General features: G+C 32.9%; 1 protein-coding gene and 2 long non-coding RNA genes across 3 annotated transcripts in view; all 3 read right to left on the bottom strand.

Moving 5' to 3' along the window:
- Positions 1-19,026, bottom strand: part of LOC139485827 (uncharacterized) — a 971,519-nt gene that overhangs the window by 428,196 nt on the left and 524,297 nt on the right. The window lies entirely within an intron of this gene.
- The window catches only part of LOC139485592 (uncharacterized), a 32,610-nt gene continuing 15,037 nt past the window's right edge, over positions 1,454-19,026 (bottom strand). The window contains exons 2-4 of the mRNA XM_071270189.1: positions 6,830-6,925; positions 6,073-6,179; positions 1,454-1,823 (exon numbers count right to left, since the gene is read on the bottom strand). Coding sequence (XP_071126290.1) covers positions 1,614-1,823; positions 6,073-6,179; positions 6,830-6,925 — 413 coding nt within the window. The 3' untranslated portion in view covers positions 1,454-1,613. The remainder of the gene's footprint in view (positions 1,824-6,072; positions 6,180-6,829; positions 6,926-19,026) is intronic.
- LOC139485589 (uncharacterized) lies at positions 9,297-14,408 on the bottom strand. The gene is made up of 3 exons (XR_011655347.1): positions 13,429-14,408; positions 10,671-10,758; positions 9,297-9,796 (listed from the first exon to the last, which is right to left on the bottom strand). It is a non-coding gene; the product is annotated as an uncharacterized lncRNA (long non-coding RNA).

Below are 19,026 nucleotides of genomic sequence, written 5' to 3'. Positions count from 1 at the left end.
TATGTGTATGAACATCCTATAAAATATTTAAATTGTAACCTCTAAAACTGTAGGAGGAGATAGCTGTACAAATAATGTATCATTTTCTGGACGGACGGACGAACGGACAGGGGTAAATTAATATGCCCCCGTCGCGGGGGAATACAAATACATTATGGGATGGGAAGTGAAAAGCTTCAAAAACATTTTGAGGGATAAAACTGCAAGACCAGTTTATGTAAAAATTTGGTTCTGTCTTTTGTAAATTTTGTAGAAAAATGAAAAAGTTTGCATATGTCATGCTACTGGTGAAAACTCCTCAAACAATTATGTATTAATTAGCATACAGGTGCACAAGTTCTATATGTGTACAATCTGCTAATGAAGTTTCAAAGAACTGGCAAGATAGTACATGTATGATGAGAAATTGATTACACCAAAATTGCTACCATCTTAACAAAATTGTTAATTTTGCTGACTAATAATTATAAGTAATTTTAATTTGAGACCATTTTAATTCTTATTTGTAAATATATGCAGTTGTTTCTTAACATTTTCTTACAAGCCAGCACATATGAATTATTATATATATTTAAAACTTTATGATGACAATCCTATGAATTAATTATGATATTTATCATTTAGTGATTATTATAACCAAATTCAGTCATCTGTATATAATTATTTGTTTCCTTATGTTTTAAGGTGTACATAGTTGCTACCCCTTGGGTAGTGCTCCACAATTAATGGAGGAATAAACAAGAAACTGAACTGAACTGAACTGACAAAATGACAAACATTTCTGTAACAGTATTTGTTCAATCATCAATATGTAAACAATCTGCCCATGAGATTTAATGAGTTTGATTTCATAAAATGGATACAAACTTCTATAAATTTTGCTGAAAACATGACAAAGCCTGGATAACTGGTGGAATAATCAATTATAGCTATAACAGGTGCATGCACAAATCCAATATGTGTGTGCAGTTTTTCCATTTAGTTATAAGGATCTAGGATGAAACCTATATAACACAAAAAAATACAATAATTGTCAGTCTTCCAAAGAACATGGTAACTCATGAACGACACACATGAAAATAGTCAATATCAAACTTGACCACAATTTGTCATCAATAACAGCATATCAAAACTATTGTAAGATCATTAGCTAAACGGTTCATTAAAAAAATGCACGGAAACAACATAAAGTGCCATTTTCCAATAGACCAAGGACCATAACTCTTTTATAAAAAGTGAACATCGTAAAAATTGAATTTGACCTCCATATTATCATTAGTATCAACATATTAAAATTTGAAAATCATAGCTACATTGTACAACCTCTTGCCTTTGTTAGTTTTGTATGACTTGGTTCCTTTATATGAAACTATTGACAGCCGCACAATTTACCCACCACCAAATTATTAACTTTTTTTTTTCTTCAGAAAACTCAGTTGAAAAGTAGACGAAATGAGATTTAATATTTTATTTCAATATTCCAAGCATAATAATTGTCGGAAATAATAAAAATACAGTCGTTGTCATAAATGAATGTCTTGTTCTTTGGCCAAAAAATAAAATAAAAATGTAATTTGTCTCAATACAACCGTTCAAAACAATCCCATGAACATTCAATGTTTTTCCTTGTGTTTATGACAAACAATTACTGGTACTTCAGCATGGTGTAAGACGTAGTCACTAACACTTCCTAGGATTGTACGGCGAATAGTTCCCATACCCCTGGTACCAGTCACGATAAACTCCGCCCCCACCTCTGCTGCTGCTTTAACGATACCTTCTCCTGGGTTTTTTGACTCGCTAGGTTTTACTTCACCTTCCATCTGTAAGAAAACCAAAAAAGATTAAAATTTCTCTAGTTAGTCTTTTTCTTTTTCTTTGCAAAATATTTTTGATTTCTGTTCATAAATCAGGAATTATTCTACTTACTAGTACACTTGGTACAATCAAAAACCCTAATAATAAATTGTGCAAATAAGGCCTTTGGAAATAGTGGAATTAATTAGTTTTGGCATGTCAAAAATTCGTTGGAAGTACTTTATAAATTACATGCTTATATTGGTGATTTTTGAACAGATATATCATGTTAAGGAGGGGTATTTGCGAAAAATACCAGTCGAGAGAATGTTAAATTTCACGAGCCATAAGGCGAGGGAAATTCATTCTCAAGACTGGTATTTTTCGCAAATACCACTCAATAACATGATATATCTGTTTAATTACACCGAATGTTAATGTACTAAAACGCATTGATGATCGTGACGTTACAAGCGTCCAGTCGGATAGAGTATTTTTTGGCAAATACCACGGCAGAGAGGGTAAAAAAGGCATATCCTTTTAGCAAATACCCCGGTGGCGTTAAAAATGAACGATATTCATTTGATAACAGTAAATTGGTGAAAAATATACTGGCTATTAACCAATCAAAACCCCGGATTCTTACATAAGGTGTAATTATATTTTTAAATCTATTTAGATTTTTCTACCCTATATACCACTTTGCCTCATATTCTTATTATGAAAAAAATTACACACCTAATAAAATGGGCATTTTAAAAGTCAGAATGTGAATACTTGTTTAAACTCTTTTAGGTCATTGTTTAGTAGTAACACCAAACAAAAGAACTATGTCAATTGGACATACTGCCTATGATTTTTTTTTCAGATAACCTTTTTAATCGCTTAGGAGATTCCGTCTATCGTCAAGTTATGGGAATTCCAATGGGGATCAACTGTGCACCACTTATTGAGGACCTGTTTCTGTATTGGCCCTCAATAATATCGACTTCAGTATGTATACTAAAGAAATATATCGTTTGAACTAACTTTAAAAAAAGCTAATACTAATAATGAACACTGCACTTTCCTCGATCTTGATATCTATATCTTTAACGTGATATTCAATACCAAAATTTATGATAAAAGATATTTTTCATTTCCTCTTGTAAATTTTCCATTTTAGATGGTGACGTTCACTTGTCACAATCTTATGGTGTTTATGTATCTCAATTTGTAAGATTCGCTTTTGTATGTAACAACGTATTAGGTTTTAGCGAGAGAAATTCGTGTATTACACCAGGGTTTTCGATATCACTAGTCAAAACATTAACTAAAATTTATCATCGGTACAAGGACATCACTAGTAAATATAATTCAATATGCAGACATCTTATACGTTGAGGTATTTCACATCCAATCTTTTTACTTTACAAAGCACAAAAATGTCGGCATACACCTCAAAAGCTAAAAAGCCTTTAAACAGACATATTAAGAAGGTACATAGTTACGATACTGTTGTCAGATCATTAAAGATTGCACAGTTTGGCTTTAATATTGATTCACTTATAGGGTATTTGCATCGGAATTAAACACATTTATTCTAAAACCAGTTGTTGGGATGATACGGGTTATGTTCTTCCCATATATTTTATGATAGTATATTACTGAACCTCTAACGGGAAGGATTGTACTTGATATTCATATGATGAGGACAATTTTTCAATCAGTTTACATGTAAATGAGGTCTAGAGCTGGCATGTCAGTAACTGCTATAGAAGTCCTTTGTTAATTTCTGTATCATTTTTATTTTGTTTGGTTTCTTTCGTTACCTATTCTGACATGGACTCGGACTTCTCTTAAACTGAGTTTTACTGTGCGTATTGTTGTGCGTTTGTTTTCTACATTGGCTAGAGGTAAAGGGGGAGGGTTGAGATCTAAACAAAACATGTTTAACCCCGCCGCATTTTTGCGCCTGACCCAAGCCAGGAGCTTTCGGGTCGATCCGGCCCCACGTCTATGTATACATTTTAACATTTCCTCGTAGGGCCGAACTTTGCTTAACAAATAAACGAAGAAACTGAAAGCTGCTATACAAACAGACACAATAACACTCAGTTTCGTATCGATTTCAAATCGTTCTTTAACTGGTACTCTGTTAACGTATATTTGTTCCTCCTAACAGAAGTTCCACTGGAAACTTTGTTATAAACAATGTCATAATATCTGTTCCTATTTGAACATTTACTGTAATATTTATTCCACTGGAAATAATATTCCAGAATATTGTTTCCATTTGAAACTTATATTATGTAGGAACTTCTATCCCGTGACACTCCAATACTTCGCTTACCTGTTGTCACCCATCATCGACACTTTTTGCAAATTCCGTTTATACTGTTCAAATTTGTCACAAATTCCTCCATATAGTGAATATTGTTTTTTCATATTTTATTATGGGGCCGGATCGACTTGGGGCCGGATCGACGTGGGCCGGATCGACTTGGGCCGGATCGACTTTGGGCCGGATTGACTTGGGGCCGGATCGGTTTGGGGCGGGAACGACCGGATACCAGCCAGGAGCCTCAGACTGGCGTTTGTAAGTATTGTATGCTTTTTAATTTTAGTTTCTTGTGTGTATAATTCGGAGTTTAGTATGACGTCCATTACCACTGAACTATTATACATTTTTGTTTAGGGGCCATCTGAAGCACGCCTCCGGGTGCGGGAGTTTCTTGCTGCATTGAAGACCCATTGGTGGCCTTCGGTCTGCTCTTTAGTCGGTTTGTTTTCTTTTTGACACATTCCCCAATTCCATTGTCAATTTTATCAATAAATAAATTTCCGAATAAAACAAAGCGATTTTCAAAACTTGCTTCGGATTTATTTACAGCTGTTCTATCCATTTTGTTAAAAAAAAGATGTAAGGGGAAGACCATTTAATATTCTGGGGGGGGGGGGGGGGGGGGGGGGCAGGAGGATTTGTTTTTGATCGGTTATTTATTTTTATAAACTAAGAGGACAGATTATTCATTTTCTGTACTATTGAAGCAAAATTTTTCAGTTTCAATAAAGTAAGGGACTGATTATTCATTTTCACAACTATATTTATGATATTCGAAAACATACAATTTTTCAATGATTTGTTTATTATAAATAATACATATATAGTCAAGTCATTATGTACCATTTATTCAGAATTAATCATCATTCTCTGCAGAAATGAATCTTTTATATTCCCAACTGCATACATACATGATAGTATTAAAGTTTAATTGTAACTAGCCTGTTTTAAAAGTATTGGCAAAGATATATTTTGGTCTCAACGCAAAATGTATAAATTTAGTGTAAGACTTAAGTTTCTAGGGACAACATCAAAAGACCAATGTGCATGATAAAGCAAAAATGGAATTCACATAGTTAAGTCTGTGGCTGCTGGTTTTTTTTAAACTCATGATCAAGTCATAACAACATTACTAGATTACAAATTAAAGAAATGCAACACTAACAGAATACAGAAGGGTAATCAATGAAAAAAGACAAATAAATAAGAAACATTGATCCCGAAAAATCAGGGCTATGTCTGAGGAAAAACAGAATTTGCTTCTTGCAAGGTACTCGCCGTGAACACCGTAATTTGATATGAAGACAATCGTTTAGTTTTAAAATTTCCTACCTGAGCCATTTGTAGATACGGCCCTGCATGTTAAAATAAAAGTGAGGTAACTTAAAGGTTTCCTGAGACAATATACCTAAAGTTAAATGAAACCAATTTTCAGTCATTTCAAGTATATTTAAATAATATTTATACTTTTATTATTTAAAAATTTGGGAAGTGTTTCCCGATTTTTTTGGGGGAAAATGATGAATTTACGAAGAATCTGGTGCCATCTCATACTTTCGATTAGACCTGCTGAGTTATATCAGAATATCAAATGGTCGTCCTCTAAACAAAAAATCCACATAAAAATTCTAAAGGGATGTTTACTCACTCGAGACGTTTTTGAGCGTTCCCGGTGAAGGTAAAACGAGGGAAGCGCTTCGTACGCATGATATTTACAACGTGTTGAGTTCATATTTTATGCAGTTGATGTTTCCTAAAATTCTTTGTACAACGGCAAATCTTGGGGATGGGATGGGATGGGATAGGATGGGATGTAATCACTCTTTCATTCATTTGTGCTATAATTATTTCTTTTATATTTATATTATATACATGAAATATAAACGAGTGTCTATGATGGTTTAGGTGAATACGCCAGCAAGAAATGGATGCATATTCAAACAAAACTATACCTGTAAATCTACGAGATGCTTTCCTAACATATCCATTTTGGTTTTGATAATGGCTCTTTCTTCTCGAATCAATGGTCCTAAGGTGTCAACATCGGTTGCTTGAGGTTCTGTAAAATATATAAAAAAAATTGAAAATGAAAAAAGTTTATAATTAATATTTATATATCAAAATAATTATTAAAGGTAATCGCAGCTTATATTAAACTGCGTAAGCGTCTTTTTGAAAAATATGAAGCACCGCCTTCAATAAAAAAAAACAATTTCTGATCATATTTTTTTTCAATTCATTTTATCAGATTAAGAAAATTTCATATATTTTATACCCGTAAACACCAATAAATATAAAACCCGATCTGTAATTTTTATGATTTATGTTTTTATACTGTTTTTATACCTTTATTGTTTGTGACGACCTTGACTTGTTTTATTAGTTTATTGACAGTAAAGATTTAAACTGAAGTTAAAAAAATTCTTTATGCGTTATAAAAATTCCATTTGTATAATGTATAATTCGTAATTATGAATGTTTTATAAGTCAAATTGTTATAGCGAAGATCTACAAAAATATATTCAAAATGTGTTTTTATATGTCAAATACAGGCGGTCGAAACCAACAAACTTCGTTCTTTTTATTAGCGTTTAAACAATAATATCTTTCGCGGCTTTTACCATTGTTACAGGAAAAACATGTTCCCCTTTCCCCACCCGGACCACTTTTGCTCACACCTCTTCTCTAGTTATGAATCCCTAAACTTACCGTAAAGCCATTTTGAGTTATGTAGCGCATGTTGTAGCTCTATAGAATGAACAAGGTACACATAATCATTAGGTTTGTGTGCATTTTCTTTAAACCCTGAAAACAAAGCAGATTATTTTTTATTATAAATGTGAAGATATTGAGTTCGGGAATATATATGCAAGTCCCACTACCCGTGAATAGTATAGAGTGGGGTTAATACTCTTAGTACATGTTCGTCTTTCTGTTACGTAACACTTGTCTGGACTTTTTCTTGCACATGGTTTTTAAAATTGAGTACCCTTGTTTACCTTACTTAGGCCGTTCTCGGACTTAAATAAGATGTTGTTTCATATCAGCTAGGAATGATACATTTCAAGTTTCATTTTAAAATCGGTTAGGTGTCACTTATTTTACCAATTATAGGAGTTAATAAGAATCCGTGAAGATTCACGAACAAATTGAAATTCTTTGAATAGTATAAACTCCTTAGACTTAGATTTTGTAATGATACAGAACAGAAAATCTTAAAATACGAAATGCAATTAAACCTGAAGATAACATTTCACTTCTTTCAACGCGTGTTAATTTTGTAATCGGTGCATCTACCTTGTCAGCTGACAATGTGAATTTTTGACAGTAAACTGATAACACACTTTCGCTGGTGGTCTATAGTATAGTATATTGTATAATTCTTGTATTGAACTAACATATACGTTTGGTATTTTATATTTTATATTTTATATTTTTCTCGTGCTAATACCCTAGTCCCACTAGGCCACGATCGCACTACGATCTGTGAAAAAAATGCAAATTTTGATGATCGTAGTGCGATCGTGTAGATCGCAGTAAGGTCGTATCACGGTCGTGGTGAGGTCTTCAAGATCGTGAAGAGCGTGGCCAACTTTAAACATGTTCAAAACAATCGTGGTGCAGTCGTGGCGAAATCAGGTCGTAGTAGAAGCGTAGTGAGAGCGCACTAAGATCGTAGTAAGATCGCAAAGGTCGCTGTACAATCGTAGCGAGAGCGTAGCGAAAGCGTGATTCTATTCGGAGAGACTGCGCTACGATCGCACAGCGACGTTATCACGACCTCACTACGACCATCACGTTCTCACTGCGAACCAACTACGCTTTCACTACGACTATACCACGCTGTTTACGACCATAGTACGATTCTAGCACGCCCTTGCCGTCCTCATCACGCTCTTCTTACGACCTGACTACGTTCACGCTACGACCATCATTCTTATTGTCATTTTCACATAAAATATATAAAAAGCTCCCTAGATTTTGTTTGTTTGAATGTAATTATCCATTTGCTCTAACGGCTCAACCATGCTTCTCGTTTTTATATAGATTAGACCGTTGGTTTTCCCGTTTAAATGGTTTAACACTAGTAATATTTTGGGTCCTTTAAAACGTGCTGATTGATGTGAGCCAAGGCTCCGTGTAGAAGGCCGTACCTTGGCCTATAATGGTTTACTTTTATAAATTGTTACTTGGATGGAGAGTTGTCTCATTGGCACTCATACCACATCTTCCTTTTGGTGGCACGACTGTATTGTTTCCGAGAAATCTACGAACACTGGACACTTTTAATTTGCAAAACACTCATTTGCAAATCCGCCGCCGCCTCAAACAAGAGCTACAATATCATGTATACAACCAAAATGTGCGGAATTACATGGGATTCAATAATTTCATTGGTTTTATACTGTTACTTTCATATTTATTTTGCAATTTGAATTATAAAAACATGGGATTTTCAATATCCCATGGGACAGGGCAAAATCCCATGGGATTTACCATTATCCCATGGGATTTTGGTTAAATCCCATGGGATTTTTTTTGGTCCCATGGGATTATTGTTGTCCCATGGGATATTTGTTGTCCCATGGGACAAAAAAAATCCCATGGGACTATAATTATCCCATGGGATTTTTAATATCCCATGGGACAAAATAAAATCCTATGGGATTAAAATTATAAATATATATATATATATAAATATAAAGTTATGTGTATGTTACAATGAATGCTGTTTGGTAGTAAAATGTTTTAAATGTATACGAGTTTTTTTTATATTTTTTATATATACATATATATAATTTTTTTTAAATTTTGTCACAAACATGTTTTTTATTTGTTTATATGACAATAAAGATTATTCTTATTTTGGAATGTATAATAATAATATTTTACAGTCAAAGAATAAAGTCCTTTCACTGAAACAAAATGATGAAATTTCTAAATAAATGAAAAAATATTGTTTTGAAATCTTTGTCTTGTTTATTCTATTATGAAAAATAGAACTGAAAAAATATTTCATATTCTGACTGAATAGTTCACTCTTTTCATGAGGTAAGATTTTCTTTGTTATAGGTTCATTGCAATACTTGTATAGGCAAACGATTTGAATTATAATATATAACTTTGTGGTGTACATAATAGTATGCTTATATTTGCAAATTTATAATATAAACACTTTTTGTTAAAGTTTTTGCTTTCTTTATTCACAACTTGCTATGTACAATTATTCAGTCCACTATATAAGAGTGAAGTCAATAAATAATTTCATTCACTAGAATATTCCTGCAATTCTTAGACAAAACATTTTTTCAATCTGTTCTTCAAAGATCTTCCTCTGTACATCTTTATTGAATCGAGAGATTCAAATGAGAAGACAAAGCAAGTTTATTTGGACAACAACATTCTAATATCTTGTTCATTCGTTCCATCTTTCAATTGATAATTACATTGTTGTATTTATATGATCAAGTTCTTGTGCATCAATGATCGTGATGATATGATTCCTTTTTGTTTATAATCATCATGTTGAAATTTCCTCTTTCAAATAAATGTAGGAAAAAACATGTTCCATTTCAAATTAATAAAAAAGTCGCACTATGGAGAAAAATATCAGCTTTAAGTTTTCTGTTCAGTATTGATCTGTGAATGATGACCATGAAAATCCAGATTTCTGACCTACAAATACACAAACTCAAAAATTATCAGTGAAGAGATCAATAAAATGGCTATTTTATCATGTTTATGATTAATATGATAAACTTTCATTTAAATATTCAAGTACTAAATTACAGAAATCGCTTAAATTTTATAATAGTTTAGTTAAAGTACAGCTTATTTAAAATTATAATAAAAAATATAGGCCACCGTTGAGTTAAATAAGATATTACATTTTTAATGCCAAAAAATGGCATTTTTGCACCAAAGGGAGATAATTTGGAGCTTTTTCAATGATATATGCATTTTAAAAGTCATCTGGGGCCAAACCAAATTGATTGTTTTGAATGATTTGGTGTACCATATGATAAAGATATAAATAAATTGAGTTATGAAAAAAAAATATTAAAACATTTTTCTGAAATTGTTATACCCTAGAGCCTCCTTAAATGTCATTTGATCTCTATTGGAGAAATGTCTCATTGGAAATCAGACTGCTAAGTGTTTCTTATTTTTATATCAACCCAGCCATATTATACCTGTCTAATATCAGGAGCTTGTACATAGTTCAGTGGTTGATGTTGGTTCATACCCGTCATTTTTATTTTTCATAATTTTTTGTTTCTATAAATTAGTCTGGTATATTTGACGTTTGAATTGATGCTCTGTTTCAAATTTGGTTAGTGTTGACTTTTATAGATTACTATAACATGTATAGGGTATGGGTTTTCTCATTACTTACAGGTCATCAATGGCCTCTAATAAGTAATTACAATGCTTACATCCACTAAATTGAACTCTGATGGATAGTTTTCTCTTTAATCATACCACATCTTATTTTAATAAATATTTAATTATCATTCAAGGACAAAAAATTTTATAACAGTGGACTTACCATTTAGGCTTTGTTGACCTCTGTAAATCTTATTTTGTTGATAATTTCTTCTGTTTATAGTTTCCCCTTTATCTTTCATGTTCCTGCCCTACACATAAAAGGGTAAACATTATTTAATGACAAAAATAACTACTACATGTATTACATAATTAGTAGGCAACTGAAAATTTTGTCTTATTTGTATATAACATCAACTTACTCATCATTCTTGCTGTTCAATATCATGAATATTATCATTATTCTATGAATATGAGGTCACAGTAAAATTAACCTTGGCAGGCAGACATATTTTTTTATTTGATACCTTGTAGTCATTCCATACAACAAGTAGACCTATGCTTAAAAAATCTAAGGCCAAAATTAAAAATATGTTTGTTTCCCCTCCCCCCACACGGGTCAAAAATAAGCGCCCGGGTCAAAAAATTATTTTCCACAAAAAAATCGAAATTATTTTTTTCCTGAAAATAATTTGTTTCCATTTTTGGAAAGTGCTTGAAAGCAGAAGGATTGATAATCTAAATAAATACACTCAAATTGAGCACAAACAACTGATAAGTGGCCTGGACTGGACAAGTCAAACCATTCATGTGACCATGCTATGACAATCACATCCAGTTAAAAAAAACCTGTTAATGTGTTTACTGATGTCGGCCATCTTCGTTGGTAGGCGGTGTCATTAGACACTTTTTTTTTAAATAGATACCCTAGTATTATGATTGTGGCCAAGTTTGGTTAAATTTGGCCAAGTAGTTTTAGAAATGTTACAAAAGTTGTTCAATATTGACTATAAAGGGCAATAACTCCTTAAGGGGTCCTCTAACAATTTTGATCATGCTGACTTATTTGTAGATCTTACTTTGCTGAACATTATTGCTTTTACAGTTTATCTCTATCTATAATAGTATTCAAGATAATAACCAAAAACTGCAAAATTTTCTTAAAATAACCATTTCACAGGCAGCAACCCATCAACAGGTTGTCCGATTCGTCTGAAAATTTCAGGGCAGATAGATCTTGACCTGATCAACAATTTTACCCCATGTCAGATTTGCTCTAAATGCTTTGGTTTTTGAGTTATAAGCCAAAACCTGCATTTCACCCCTATGTTCTATTTTTAGCCATGGCGGCCATCTTGGTTGGTTTGACAGGTCACGCCACACATTTTTTAAACTAGATACCCCAAGGATGATTGTGGCCAAGTTTGGTAGAATTTGGCCAAGTAGTTTCAGAGGAGAAGATTTTTGTAAAAGTTTACGGACGACGGACGCAGGACGACAGACGACGAATGCCAAGTGATGAGAAAAGCTCACTTGACCTTTCAGGTCAGGTGAGCTAAAAAAAACCTGCCTTCCTGGTCTGTTTACAAAGGGTAGACCCGGGGGAGGGGAAACAGACATTCTTTTAAATGTGGCCTGATAAAATGACAAAACCAAGAAAACTTATCATTGACCAAAGAACAATAAAATGCGGTCATGGTTTATATATGAATCTGCCATTCAGACATGCACACCTTACAATTGTTTCATATCTACCAAATATAATCTACCTGTAACTTTAAACATATGATAAACTGACAAAACAATGCAGTGTTTCATTGACCAATGAACCATGCATGAAAATGTGGTCAAGTTCATATAAAATATGACAGACAGCTAAGTGCATCTTACAATTATTTCATTCACTAAATAAAGGGGCCTTATTGCTTACAGTATCCGGAAAATAGACCAAACCACAAAAACTAAATATTTTCAAAGTTCCTTATACCCTGCCAATTTGTTATGGTTGTGCCTGTTCCAAGTCAGGATCCGATAATTCAGTGATTGTCGTTTGTTTATGTGTAACATATCTGTTTTTCAATTTTTTTGTACATAAATTAAAGCACAATATATTTGTACATGAAACACAAAGCTCATCACTGAGATAGTAGTCTCAGATAGAGGGAGGCGGGGTCAACCAAACTCCCCTATTCAATCTGAATGCAGGACAGAAAGTCACAGTCAAAAAGTCACACACTGTCACAGGACAAAAAGTCACAATTTAGTTTTGAGATTATTTTTCTTTGAACAAGAAAACACTCTTTTTGTATTTTTCTTGAAGTTTTATACATGAACATGATGTACATATGTAGCAACTTTTAAATTAAAATTTATTAAAAACAAATAAATCAGTGCATTAGGTTTGCGCACATTACCATTACATTTGCACACAAAAATCATTACGTTTGTGTGCAGCTTTTGATTACATTTGCACGCATTTTTTAACATGTAAATATAAAACAAAAGATATAGTATGATTGCCTTTTACAGCTGACTATGCGGTATGGGCTTTACCTCGGGCTTTGCTCATTGTTGAAGGCTGTTTGGTGACCTATGGTTGTTAATGTCTGTGTCATTTTTGTCTCTTGTGGACAGTTGTCTCATTGGCAATCATACCACATCTTCTTTTTTATATTATGAACAATTTCCTAAAATTAAAAATGAATATATGTAATAAAAAGAAGATATTTCAAAATCTTTTTTCATTTATATTCAATCAATTGTCAACAAATTGTTTGTGACTTTTTGTCCTATCAACTTTGTTACTTTATGCCTGAGTTTGACATGTGTTTGACTTTTTGTCCTGTGACTTTTTGTCGGAATGTCCTGTGACTTTCTGTTCGTTTACCTTCCATCTAAATCAGTGAACTGAATAATTGTTTTTTGCAGAAGTCCGGGGAGTGTTAAAAAATCACATGTGCAAGTTGAGAGTCAACACTTACACAGGGACTACACAATACTTTTTCAGAATGTCAGCAAAAAAGAATCACTGGTGACAGGGGAGTGTAACCGATGAATTGATCCTGAATCAGATAAGATTTTCCCGGTACGTCTAAACACCGCTCAGGAGGACCTCCTGGGTGCACACATGCAGGACATACAAAGTGCACTCATGGCAGACCCTATATAGTCGCCGTCGTATCTGCACACATGATGGATGTATATATTCGTTATAGATCGTCATACACTTCTCATTTTAGAGTTAAATTTGCAAGCAACCTCTTAAGATTTTAAAATAATAATGCTACTAAAAATATATTATTTCCCCCAATTTTCGCAATTTTTTCGCCATATAAAATATTTAGGCGACTGTGCTTTTAGTGAATATAAACGATTACGAGGCCTCACGAATAAATATAAATATGAAATATACTGGAACATCGATTAGCATAGATCGAGCAGCAGAGTAAACTTCCACATAAATCTCGAAGTTATTTACGCCGGATAATATAGACTGTGCTCCTGAATAAAGTTGTCAAATACATTAATTTGTGTTTTTTACTTCTACAAGAAATTTGATTCAAATGCTAATTACGCACCATTTGCTGAGCAGAGAATCATTCTAAGCCAGGAACCGTCTATACTAACTGATAACAGTAAGAATAGAAAGTCTCTGTAAAAAGGCAGTCAATCCTAACAGAACTGTATTAACTTAATGATACATGTACATCAAGTTCCAGCACCTCACCAAGCACCCTTGCCTTGCATACTGAGATGGCAAACTGGTGTGTGTCAGTATTTTAATATAAAACTGCGTAGGTTCATATCGTTTGATTCAACGTTTGTTTGGTTATTTTTTAAGGATCGTTGTAAAATTATATCTAAATCTTTGTTAAAATACGATTTTAAATTGTTCAATTCTTTCTTTTTCATAATTTTGTCAAAGTCTACTTTTTAAAGTTTTAAATTTTACAGAAAAAATGAATATTCCATTTTGATTTGAAGAAAATCTTTTTGAACTGTCATGACATGGTGTTGCAAAGCTGATTACAGGTAACTATAACATACAGTAATTTTCCATTTCGACAGTGCGTGTATTCTCGGGTGTGTATAACGTATAGTTTTCTAGAGAACATCCTGTCTACGTGTAATACAGATTGATGACATTATACAACATTTCTTTGGTTAAATGTGATAAGGTATCTGTGTCCATTCCCTATTTCAACACCACTAATTTTTCGAAGAAAAAAAATCGAAAAAAAATTTATATGAAATTAAGAAGAAAAGTAGCAAATATAAACTTCAGTAATTGCGCATTGAGTAAACATAATTCCAATATTGCATGAACAAATCCGTGAGAAAACGTATATATACATGTATGAATAAAGATGTGTTTTAAAAGACCTATTGGCATTATTTCACACTAGGACCTAAGATAACTAGAACTAAGCAATGGTTGATCCAGAAATTTTCATAAGTGTGGACTCATTGACTGCCTTAGAGTGTTCACGTCCAGTCATGCTTCCGTGATTCCCTATATAATCTACCATTTGTTTCCAAAGATTTAGGAGGGGGGCTGGTACACACATATATATATAAATATACCTCTGCGGCGGAGCCAGCCATTTGAAAAGGAGGGGGGTCTCAACCCAGGACAAAGGGGGAGGGGGTGGTTCCAACCATATGTCCCCATTCAAATGCATTGATCGTTCAAAAAAGGGGAGGTTCCAACCCCCGAAACCCTCCCCCTGGATCCGCCACTGATACCTAGTATGCATATAATTAAGAACAGCTTTGAATATATACATATAAAATAATGGTACGTTTAAAAACCGTTCAGGATCTCCTGGTTGCACACAGGACATTAAGTAACTTAGGACATATATATATAATAGTAAGAGTTCAGGGTATACATTCGATAACTAACATATTTTATAATTTTGTTATTTTTGTTTTGATAAAATCAGAGACATATAATACATGTATTGAGACATATATATATGTGTGTCTCTGAAAAAATCAAACCATCTTTAAAGAAGTTATTTCAGTTTGAATCGACTGTCTTTTGCATTAGAATTCCAAAACGTTAATGTTATTTACAAATGCCAAAACCTGCAAGAAAGAAACATTTATATTCGGTGATTTTTACACTAAACGTTTTCGTAATTTGTTTTAAAAAATATTAAAAAGTACATGTACATCGTTTTTTCAAGATTTGTATAGTAACTGGTTTAATTAAGTCCCTTTGATGAAATTTAAATTGCGAGACGCTAATTAATAAACTATGGTCTATCTATCGGCATGCGTCGTTATTTGGGATACGTCACGGATGACCGATGATCATATTCAATACGATATACCAATCATCATTTGAATTTGGTCAATTGATCTTTAATAATTAGGACTAATTGGTGATGGCAGAGAATAAGTCGCTGGTGATGGTTAAAAACACATAGAAGTAAACTTTGCAAAAAAAAAAGGTTTCGTCGGAAAAAATTATGAAAATATATGAATATGCTAAATATTTTTTTTTCCGAAATAATAATTAAAGACGTTTAGAAATAACAAATTTTCACAGTTGGGAAATTTTCAATTCAAGTTATTTCATTTTGAAAACGTTGAGAAATATAGATCTTATTATATGTTAAATGTGGGCCGCTTGGAGATCAACTTGTGAAACCCTGCATAATTAGGGTTTGTCTACTTTCGTCTTTTTCAATTGCCAAACATTCTATAATCAAGGATTTGTACAAGGCCTTGTTATAATGAATATTATCGCCAATATCACCATAATTAAATAAAGAACAGATACAATATTCGCCTAAAGAGTTTGCCATCTAACAATTCAAAATGAAATGTTGAGTCGAAACTGAGGTACCAAATCTATAAAAAGAATCACTATTTTAGTCGAAATTAAGCTGTTTATATTCTTTTTTTCAAAACTCCTGAAATAATTTAACATTATCTATAGAGAGCTTACATATGCAAATCTGTTTAGAAGTATGTGAGCGTAAATAAAATTTGTTTATTACCCCCCCCCCCTTTTTCCTTCTGTAAAATTTAGTTGTAAACGATTTTCGTTCTTAATTTGTGTTTGCTCATTAACTGGGGTTCATGCTGTCAAAAAACAAAAATGTCTCCTTGTCTAAAAGTTATTGATAAAAAAAAATTGAAGCTTCCAGAAGAATAACGGTACGTCTAAACACCGCTTGAAGGACCTCCTGATTGCACTCATGACATCCGAAGTGCACTCAGGACCCTTTATAGTCATCGCACACAGGATGGATGCATATATTCTTTATACGCTTCTTATTTTAGAGTTAAATTTGGTAGAATTTGAAATCGAACTTAGATAGATATGTTACATTTGTAATTCTTAGAAAATAATAAGGGCACGTGTCACTGATTACACAACAACTGAGCCATGAATTATCCAATCAACAAAATTAATTGGATTATCTTTATTGTTGTTTTATACATTGTGTTGTTAGTACAGTGTGACCATGCGGGAAGTAATATTGTGACGTCTAGAATGAATATCACGATGTTTTAAGATTTTCGTCTTTCATTAAGATTTCGTTCCATAAATTTTTAAGTTTTATTCTTAATTTTATTATCATGTCCTGGACCAGTAATTAATTCTTTGCACGAGTTTGAAAAGGGAAATAAATGTTCATACTTTAAAAGAATTTATATTAATTAAAGTTTTGTATATGGAATCCGTTCTAAACGGTAAAAGCCGTACTTTTCAAACAATCAAACTCATATACATGTAGTTAGATGTTATTTCTCATTTTTATCGAACTTGTCCAGGAATTTTATTTTTGAGTTATACGAATATTTTAAGAAATCCGTTTTTATTAAGTTTTTTTTCTCTAATTAAAGTCGTTTTGTCCAGTTTCACAAGCCTGAAACGAATTTCAATGCGAAAATAAATTCTGAAAATGAACTTGTCTCCGTTTTCGTCTCCGTTTTTTAAAAATTATGATATTTTGGGTATAATTATTTCTAAAAAAATATGTAAGTTAGATTGTAGTAGCGAGAAATTATAAAAAAGAAGATGTGGTATGATTGCTAATGAGACAACTATCCACAAAAGACCAAAATGACACAAACATTAACAAAGAAAGACTATTTCGAAGACAGTTTATTGACACGAAATCTGTTCAAACCACGACTAAGTCTTCGTGCACAGATTTCCGTTAAGGTTAAACTGAATATTGTACATAATTGTCTTCTCTTGTATAATGGTTTGTTGAGAATAAAGATATACAAATGTAATAAAATTTGATATTCAGTCAACATTGTGTTTGTTTAAAAACTTGATTTAGATAGAGAGAGAGAAAAGAATCACACTGAAAAACAAAAATCGAACTTGTTACAGAAAAAAAACTATAAAATAATTTTCTTTATTCGTGAACTGCAAAACAAATTAATTTACCCGTCATCATGAAATATAAACTGAAAAAGCACATCGAATGAGATATATATTTTATTTTTTCTATATGCAAATTCATGTTAAAGGTAAAACTGAACTAAACAATACAATTCCTAAAAAACAATAAAGATAATCCAATCAATTTTGTTGATTAGATAATTCATGGCTCAGTAGTTGTGTAATCAGTGACACGTGCCCTCATTATTTTATAAGAATTAACATATCTATCTAAGTTCGATTCAGGCGCGGATCCAAAGGGGGGAAGGGGTTCCGGGGGGGGGGTTGGAACCCCCCCTTTTTTTGGCCGATCAATGCATTTGAATGGGGACATGTAGTTGAACCCCCCCCCTTTTTTTGCCCTGGGTTAGGACCTCCCCCCCCTTTTTAAAATGGCTGGATCCGCCCCTGTGATTTCAACTTCTACCAAAATTTAACTCTAAAATAAGAAGCGTATAAAGAATATAAACATCCATCATGTGTGCAGATATGATTACGGTAATGGGTCCCGAGTGCACTTTGTATGTCCTGAGTGCACTCAGGAGGTCCTGAGCGGTTGTTTAGACGTACCCGAAGAATAAATCATTTCCTGAACCTAAAATACATTTATCTGTAATTAAAGAAAATTCGCCTAAAACATTCTCTCATATAAAAATTCGCCTAAAACATTCTCTCATATAAAAATTCGCCTAAAACATTCTCTCATATATTTAAACAATTAATTGTAAAATAATTAATTCAACGTCGGACTTTCTGTCTGTTTACTAATACTTTTCTTGTTCAGTTTAGTTTATACCCATAATAGATGAACGGAAATAAGTACTTATTTTAGGAAAATTTACAACTAGATGAACGGAATTAAGTACTTTTTAGGAAAATTTACAACTCAAATTTTCAAAAACAAAATTCTACACTTTTTACCTGGATGTTTTTCTCTGTCTCGAAGCCGCAACCTTTGACCCCGTATCAAACGTAGCGACCAACACTTCACATGACGTATTTTCGATGTTGAGGCATTGACAATATACAATCAGTGGCGGATGCAGGAATTTTCGAAAGGGGGGGTGCTAGCCCAGGGCAAAGGGGGGGTGCAGGGGGGGTGCAAACATATGTCCCGATTCAAATGCATTGATCGGCCAAAATAAAGGGGGGGTGCGGACCCCCG

This window comes from Mytilus edulis, chromosome 1 (genome assembly GCF_963676685.1).
Source record: "Mytilus edulis chromosome 1, xbMytEdul2.2, whole genome shotgun sequence".
Classification (NCBI taxonomy): Eukaryota; Metazoa; Mollusca; class Bivalvia; order Mytilida; family Mytilidae; genus Mytilus; species Mytilus edulis.
Note: the sequence above shows the minus strand (reverse complement) of the source record. Positions and strands in the feature narration are given on the sequence as shown.